Here is a 9,341-nt window from a genome sequence, read left to right on the forward strand (position 1 = left end):
GGAGCGACCATCATTTAATGTTCCGAGGATGATTCATTTGGCGTTCCCCTACTTCGTGCGCACGATATTTTTATTATTATCTCCCCCTTTACGAGCGTACGCGTTTTATCGGCCCTTTTGCGCGCGTGCATTTAATATTATTTATAAACGAGATTTTCTCCGCGTAGGCCCATCTGAATATATTGTATATTAATATCGTCGGTTCTCCTGCGGAAACAAAAACCAAACGTTTTCCAAGACACACGACGATTCCGTCGCGACACCGATCATTTAAATATTTAATATTATTAAATCAGTCTTCACCTATTTATCGTATTTTATACACCACTCCGCCGCTTTGTTGTTTTCACTCGTCCGAAACGCATTTCGTGCTGCGGTCGTTCGCAGCGTGTGTGGGAAGAGTGCTCTTATTTTAGAAACATTTAATTTGAGAATACGACGGCGGCGCGGGTGTCTCGTATTCTCGTCGTTCCATTTAAAGGCTCCGCCGGACCGGCACCGGAGTTGGTAACACTGCCGGAGCCGCCACCGTATCAGTCGTATAGCGTTATCTACGCGTCTGTTCCGCCGCCGCGTCCATCCTCCATCAATTCGCTACGACGCTACGGCGGTAGTTTTCTCTCGCTCAGGCTTAGACACTTTCTAATATATCTCTCTCGCTCTTCCACCCGCCGACCAACGAAAGGAGACGGCGGAGCGGACGAGAACGGTGAAAAAACCAAATAAAATTAGCCAACCGTATATATGTATATAGTATGTGTGTGTGTGTGAACGTGCATCGGTTGGATGAGTAAACGCCGATAATAGACCAAGAAATGGGAGAATGAAAAAATAAACTTAAGAAACCGAGCCGCCAGACTCCAAAGTTCAAATTCGACACACAAAAGGAAAGACACAACACAGCACAAGATTAATAAATAATATTTGTGTTGTGAATTTTTGATGAGATGTTTTTTTACTCTCGAATTGCACACCCATACACGCGCGTATCGAGGAAAATGATACGAAATAAATAATGGAACTATAAAATAATATTTAAGAAAAAACTAACAAAATAAAGTAGAGAGCATCAAGTTTGAAATACGTATAATTTGTCGATGAGAAATTAAACACGCATGCATTAAAATACTTAAAATAATATATAGGTATAAAATAAATGCTCCTACGGGAACATATCGCTTTATAACAATGTATAATATGATTATTAGATTTTTTATTGAAATGTTAGTATTAAATGTTTTTGAATTTATAAATATTTTTTTTTTTGTTTTGTAATAATAAAAGATTACGTTGTGGAAGTACTAATATTATATATATATTTTTTTTTATTTATTTTATTTAATACCAAAACGTAAAAGACGAAAACTTTGTTTTATAAATATACATAATATCATATGCGTATTGCTGTATATAAGTTTTTTGTTGAATTATTTTTACTGTCTGTCGGTGGACCTGAGCTTCTCCTCGATGACTTCTTGGGAAGCTTCCGAATGGTCAGTGGCCTGGAACGCCTTGTGTACGCCAACCAGTGACTTCTTGAGCGCGTCGTAGCTGGACGAGTAGACCATCTTCTTCTTGACTTTGGCAGTATCTGGGCACCAGCAAAGCAAGAAGAGCTTTTGCTTCTTTGAGCTCTCGGACGTGCCCTGGCACTGGTGAGTGTACTCAAAGTCAAACAGACCGTAACGGCATTCTTGCGGGCCGGCCTTTTGTAGGTCTTCTAGGAACAGGTCGTAAGTAGAGTTGCGCTCGCCGATCACCTCGATGTCGATCTGCTTCTCGTCCTTGATGTGAAACACCACATACCTGTGCTTCTTGTCCTTTTTGATCTCCTCGTAGACCTTTTTGCACGCATCCGCTACGGTTACTCCAGATGCCATTTCGGACCGATTAACGAATTCGATTAGATTGTGCGTGTGCGCAATAAACTTTTATCGCTTCGACGGGCGAAAAACGGAACGGAGCGCGGGTTTTTTTCGGTAAACTTCTCACACACACGATCGGAGTGAATTATATGAATAAAACGCCCGACGTCTGCCGCAGGAAAACACTCTGACAATTTGTTGTACTGAACGGCACAGTGTTGTACTACTACGGGCATTGGATTCTTACAATATGACTCAGCTCGACTCTGATTTAAGCACACCCCAAGGAGCATATATGTTCGGTTATCATGGAAGAGAAACCATACGCGACGCGTTACTGCACGGTACCGTACTTGTGTACGCACTGCCACCTGTGTGCCCAAGTCAGCTGGCCGTAAATCGTAATCAGACGCCGGTGAATGGTGGTGATACGATAGATACGAATCGTGCGTGCGCCCGGCTCCGTGCAGCTGGGCGCTGGCTGCAGCCTGCAGCTGCTTGCAAGTTGCAACTTTGCAAGTTTAATATTCTTGTCCATGACAGTAGGCTAACGACATCACGGTTAAACACGTCGTACTCTTCTCAAGGCACTTAGCTCTTTATTTCAATTTTCTACGCGCACCTTTTCAATACGTATTGATTCAAATATTTATTTAGATGATTCGATCTAGCTATATAGCAGATGCTGGTGCTTGTGGGTTGACTACGATTTTTATTTTTACAAAGTAGGATTTGGTCTAAATGCTCGAAAATGTAATACAAGATTTCTTATAATTTGTTATAACAGTAGTTGAGAAATATTAAAGATACATAGAATACCTGATATTTTTTTAAGTATTTAAGTTCGATTTTTGACAAAATTCATAAAAATCTCAAAAATTTGCAATTTATTTTGTAGTTTAGAAATATGTATATGAAACGTTTAAAACAAGGATTCATAACTAGTTCATATTGTAACCATTTAAAAAAATATATAAAAACAGTTGCCATAGGCATTTTAAGTTCAAATTTAAACGAAATAAGATATTTGAACGTAGAATAACGATTTTATTTCTTTTGTTAAAATTAAAAATATTTGCCAGAACTTAAAACTTTTGTCGAGATTTGAGATTTTATTTTTTATTTATTAATAATATTATATGCATTGGCACACTGGTACGCTTTTGTTTGTTATTTTATATAGTAGGTACCTAAGTCAAAGATTTTATAAAAATTAAATTTAGGTTTTTGTATACACTTTAAATTATATTTTAATAACAACACTGGGTAGCCGGGTAGTGACTAGGTACACATTTTTTAATTACAGTGCAATTTATTTAATGTTAATGATTAGTTAAGAGTCTAAACTTTATATGTGTGTAGAAACAGAAACTAGAAAGTATAAAGGAAATAGATACAAGTAGATTACCACTATGTTTAGTATACCTACCTACCGACATAATATTCTCATATTATATGGTTCACAAAATAGAAAATATTCTTTGACTATTGACAAATATTTTTTATAAATTATAATCATAGTTTTACAAAGAGGTATTATAACAGTACAAATACTAAGAAGTGTGAAATTAAAACAAATAATTATATTATTATAACAACTACTGAACTACCTAACATAATGTTTTGTCTACAATCTACATTATGGCGTAGATTAATTAATAAAATAGTTTTAATCTATAATTATTGTATCTAACATTTTTTTCGCTCTTTATTTGTTACTGAAAAGTATAATAAAGTAAAAAATAAATATAAGTAATGAATACTCATACCGAATATAGTATGAATCACGATGTAGATAATATGTAATATTCTCATAGGCCTTATACTAACTACCACGACTTTAGATCTAAAGCTGTGCTAACTACTAAGAGGAATAAGGTAGTATTAACGCAGTAAGGTCTACGATATTCTACATTGAAGCATAGGCGTAGAATGGAGGGGGGTCTAAGGGAGCTATAGCCCCCTGGAATTTTGTTTAGCCCCCATTTCGTAATTTTTTTTAGTTACATTTTTAGAATAATATATGTTGTGTAATAATATATGTACCAGAAATATAATAGGTTATAGCCCCCTATATAAATTCATCACGCTACGCCCATGCACCGAAGTACCTATTTAAGTATTTTTTTTTAAATACCTATATTAAATTATTACCTGTGTCGTCGACGAGAAGCGACGAGAGAAATTTCCGAAGGGAATATTTTGAAAATTCTTAGCGGTCACACTGCGCGGGAACGAACACGTTGTGCACGGTTGGTGACCTAAGCGCCAAGCGGTGATACGTAAACATAACTGTAACGCAAGAGACGTACACGTTTCACCTCTCATAATATACATTGTACAGCTCGTAGTTTGGACAGTGAACGTTTTTTTAAATTTTAGTACATACATATTATTTTATTCAACCCATCATCGTTTGAGTTGAACTTTTTTCTCAAAAATGGTGAAAAAGGAGAAATTTGAATCTTTGTTCACCAAAGAAGAAGAACAATTGTTGTCTGATTTTAGCAGAAATGTTTCCACCAAGTCTTCAGCACTTTTCTACGGCAGCGCTTTTATGGTGTCAGCATTGCCCATTTGTAAGTACTTTGAATGTTACATTACAACCTCTTGTATTACTATATAGCTTACTACTAAATCGATTTTGTCATATAACCCAAATTACTAATTTGCACAGGGCTCTACTGGAGAATACACATGATCGAAATGATGCCGGCACTTGTTTGGTTCATTCTTGTCACTTTGGGCAGCACATACCTCATCTCATTCGCCTACAAAAACACCAAGTTCATATTGAAACACAAGGTATGTGTGTTGGACTTTATGTTTTCGTGTATTATTGTGCATTATGCCTTCTTATTTTTTAGATCGCGATCAAAAGGGAAGAAGCAGTGACCAGGGAAATCACTAGAAAATATGCTGATGACAAAAAAATCAGCAAAAAAGAAAAGGACGAAAAGTACATAATATATATTTGACAACTTTATTATTTTATTTAAATGCTTTCAACTATTATTTTTTTTTAAAACAATTTAATACTCATAATTAAAGACCGGATTTATATGTTTTTACATATCGTTACTGGGTCTATGCAGTCTTATGAAAATAAAAAATGTGGATGATTTGTTCAATTCTGAATGCATAGAAAAAAGTTTTTTTTGCATATTTGAGAATATTTTATGGGTTAAAGAATATTTAACTCATTTAGCATATTTTGGAATATTTCGTAAATTGTGAGAAAAAATTTGTATTTATTTTTAATCTTAATATTACGGTACCCAGAAAAAATTTTTTTGAACATTTACAATTTTTTATTTTATCATTTCCAACTCTTACTAAAGTGCAATAATATTCCATTAGAATACGAAACTTTAAATACCTAATAATTAACTCACTATTAATATAAAATTGAAAAAAAAAAAAATTTTAAATGCATATTAAAGTAAATATAATGATGTTTATTGATTATTTTTGCATATTTTTGCTTTTTTTTGTATATTTTGCATATTTTAGCATATTTTTAAATTTTTTAAGAGAATATAATGAGAATATTTTAAGGTTTTTTCGAAAATATTAGCAACATATTTAAGGTATTTTAAGAAAATATAAATCCGGTCTTTACTCATAATGCAATAAATAGGTACCGTAAGAAATTATTTTGCTAAACAACTGATTCATAACAAATTATCGCTCAGTGAGTTTTGGAGATTTAACTAATAGATAATTAAAATGATTCATTGAGCATTATATGGAATTATGTATCTAAAAAGTATGCAATACCTGCATGTATGGTTTCCGACTAACAAACATACTGCATACCAAATTGTATGTTACCATACCTCTGTTTCCAAGTTTCCACCCTAGGAAATGGCTATTATATCAAGTCATTACGATTATATAAAAATAATATAGGTATACTGTATTTTCGATAACAACGGTAAATATTAATGCACAGTTTACCAGTATTCTAAAATACCGAAATTACTGCCTTTTTTATGCCTCTGAATATTAAAAGTAAAACTGACAGTTAACTTCCCAATTTTCTTATAATTTAAAAACTAATTTTTTATTTTTTTTTTATTGTATTGTTGTATATCTGATAACTAGTAACTATATAGAAGATATGTAAATTTAAATATTTCAATCAGAAAATTAATTTCACTGGATTTCTTTTTATACAACATGACACAAACTTGTTTAAAATGTACTAAATATTGTAACAAATTTCACATATTGACAACCATAAATTGAGAAGGAAGTAGTGTAATGTCTAAAAAATTTAACAGAAAATATTTCTGTTTTTTTTATTAACATTATTCTAATTCTGAATATTTAATTTAGTTGATTGGATAGAATAAGGTGAAGTTATGAAGGTGCTCACTAAAGCTCTCAGTAATTGCTTCTGAATATGGGATGATTAGGATCTACTACACCACACGCGGTGTCCCCCTCTTGGAGATCCCCTAGGGGACATTTAAAATGAAATGACTCGTGAGTCGTGTTCTGGTTAGTTTGAAATTATACATTCTTTCATCATTATTTATTATAATGTATAAATTACCAGAGTACGTAGCGATATATTATATAAATAATTTTTTTTAAATTAAAAATGATATTGAACTTATTCATTTAAAATACTTTGTTTTACATGTCTAATATGTATCTAAATTATTTATAGTACCTTTAAAAATTTAAACTAGATAATAGGTTGATGTATTTTAATATTAAATTGTTTAAAATGTTTTTAAATATAAATTTGATGCATTTCAAAATTATAAGTAAGATAAACAAATAATTGTTTTTTTTTCAACATTGTAATTGACTTCAGTTAAAAAGGATTTTAAGAAAATTAAATGTATACAAATGTGAGATTTTGTTACTGATTTTTAGGCTAATGGAAATTTATAGAACATACCTATATTTTATAAGTGTTAAGTAATTCCAATTTTTTTAATGATATTATTTTATTGTATGATTTTAGAGCTCTATTCCAAAAAAACGATGTAGCGGATTATGAAGCAACAGCATTTTCAATTTTCTACAACAACGCATTATTTTTGGTCATTGTAGTTTTGCTCAGTTTCTATCTTCTGAAAGGATTCTCAACAACAGCGTATCCTTTTATTATATGTTTCATATTTGAGAAACTCAAACTTTAATAATTAGAAAAAGCGATGACCATTAAAGAGTCTAATTTTTGGTATCATATTGAATATCAGGGATTATAATATTTTGCTTACATCTTTGAATTCTAACAAAACAAAATAGGAATATAAATCTATTTTGTTCTGTTTTTAAGTTATCTGATAAAATTTCATGATAAGAAAAAAATAATTTAAAATTTAACTGATGTATCCATTTTATGTTTTTGTCTTTATCTTTCAGAAAACAGTTTCTTGCTGAGAAAGTTTTCCCTCCTTTATTCAATACACTCTTACACCTTGTAATCAGTGAGAGAAAATAAATTATTTATATGTTAACCAAAACATAATAATATATAACTTATCTAAAGTGTTAAATAATAGTTATGGTTTTCAGTTTGCGTATTATTAGATTACCTTAACTCAAATATTCATAGGAATTACATATTTTCTGTTGGAATTGCAAGTGGATTAATTGCTTTGTTTTCAACTGGAACTCAGTAAAAACATTCTTCATGGACTGCCTCCTCAACATCGCAGAATCTGAAAGTTCTATGAACTTTTGAAGTTAAGGTATACAGAAAGATGTATATGGACTAAACAATATTGTGTACGCAATTTTGTAAAAATAATATATTAGATCCTAATGTAAAAAAAAAAAAATGTATTATTTTTTTTTTACTATTGTTTAAAAAGTTTTTACTTGAAATAGCTATCGCAAGAGTTGAATCACTCATTGCATGCTAACAATAATATAGTTTATCTTTGTTCATTTTTATTTTTAATAAGATCAATATGTATCAAAAAAAAAAAAAATATATATGATAAATTATCATATCTTTATTATATTTTAGTTATTCATTTGTATCCATCAATAGTTAGTTATATAAATAACCAATGCTAGAGTAATTTAAATTAATATAATGTAATACGTTGTTGCAAAGATTGTGTTGGCATTTTCCTCAGCGATATACATTGTTAGAAATTGATAAATATGTATAATTCAATGAAAAATAATATAGTCTTACGCACAAAACACTTTTAAATTTTAAATTTTTTTATTAATTTATGTTTTACTGATGTAAGTCATCTTAACTTATTGTTGCTGAATTACATAAAAATAGATAACAATTAGTAATAATATAATAAATAAATATTAATAATAAAGATACTATTGTCTACGTTTTAAAGTATTTACAATCAGAAGAAAATTAAATGAATAAGTAAATAATAGTTATAACAATAGGTTGTGTGGGCGTCCAAGCTTGAGTCGACATACAGAAGATGAGTCACTTAGTTTGTAAAATTTCGCACTGAGCAGAATTAATGTGGTCGAAGAAGTTGATTGATAATTTTTTATGTACTCAGTTATTATGGGACAAACCACTTAGTACAGTTTAAACAATCTAAAAGAAGTGCTTAAAAATTTAATTTGTAGTCTAAATCAATTGCTATAAAGTAAGACGGCAAGAGGTTTTAACTTCAATATGTTCAAAATGGTATTGAACTACGTACTAGTTTCAATAAGTCTGTTTGAAGTATCGTAACTTTTACAAAACTGTTATTAGTAATTACTAGGACTTGAATATCAATAAATTTATTTTGTAAAAATTTGATTAATATAAATTTCTTTTTTTGAAATAATTGATAGGTATGTCTTTTTTTTGTAGTTTTTAGCTCATACAATGCATTTACAATATTTTTAGGGAATTAAAACATTAGCCCTACTAATTATAAATTAGTTAAAAAATTGGTTTTTTTAAACATTAGCTTTGAAGTTTAAATGAATGGACACCCGTTGATTAAATGATAACATTTATTTAATATTAATATAATAACCTTGCACACATTTATTCCATGCTCATGCACTTGAATTTATTTTGATTTAATATTCTGATCAGACGTTGGTCTTTTGAAATTATATTTGACATCGGCTAATAACCAAGTTGTAACTGAATATAAATAGTATATAAATATATAACATACCATAAAGCAAAAAGTGTAATGTGCTTATGTCCAAACTGCCAAACTCTGTCTCTGTGTAATGATTAACTATACAATGATTGATCTTAATATAATGTCACAATCTGTTCTTTAATCTTTTTACATCATTATTCAATAATATTCATCAGCAACAATTAACAAATGTTTAATGTACTAATAATTAAAAATAATTATGAGTGCACGTAGTAGAACATAATATCCCGGGCTTTCGAGTGTTTAAAATGTGAAAATTGGTTGGCACAGAATCACCACTTACTATAATTTCGTCAGAGTTGGTAGTGTTCGTTGGCATTATCAAATCGATTTCGAACAATAAATATTAAATTGATCT

At 30.5% G+C, this 9,341-nt stretch overlaps 2 protein-coding genes across 2 annotated transcripts; one reads left to right on the plus strand and one right to left on the minus strand.

Annotated features, from left to right (window-relative positions):
• Nucleotides 1–1,069: 1,069 nt before the first annotated feature.
• LOC132939361 (cofilin/actin-depolymerizing factor homolog) lies at nucleotides 1,070–2,116 on the minus strand. The gene has a single exon (XM_061006472.1). It carries the CDS (start codon nucleotides 1,878–1,880, stop codon nucleotides 1,434–1,436), a length of 447 nt encoding a protein of 148 aa, XP_060862455.1. The 5' UTR covers nucleotides 1,881–2,116; the 3' UTR covers nucleotides 1,070–1,433.
• Nucleotides 2,117–4,151: 2,035 nt separating this feature from the next.
• Nucleotides 4,152–7,852, plus strand: LOC132939552 (translocon-associated protein subunit gamma). Its single transcript, XM_061006782.1, has 5 exons — nucleotides 4,152–4,444; nucleotides 4,543–4,670; nucleotides 4,733–4,824; nucleotides 6,847–6,978; nucleotides 7,444–7,852. The coding sequence occupies exons 1-5, from the start codon at nucleotides 4,306–4,308 to the stop codon at nucleotides 7,508–7,510; spliced, it is 558 nt and encodes a 185-aa protein (XP_060862765.1). The 5' UTR covers nucleotides 4,152–4,305; the 3' UTR covers nucleotides 7,511–7,852.
• Nucleotides 7,853–9,341: the final 1,489 nt, after the last annotated feature.

The sequence above is a fragment of the Metopolophium dirhodum genome, chromosome 2, assembly GCF_019925205.1.
Source record: "Metopolophium dirhodum isolate CAU chromosome 2, ASM1992520v1, whole genome shotgun sequence".
Lineage (NCBI taxonomy): Eukaryota > Metazoa > Arthropoda > Insecta > Hemiptera > Aphididae > Metopolophium > Metopolophium dirhodum.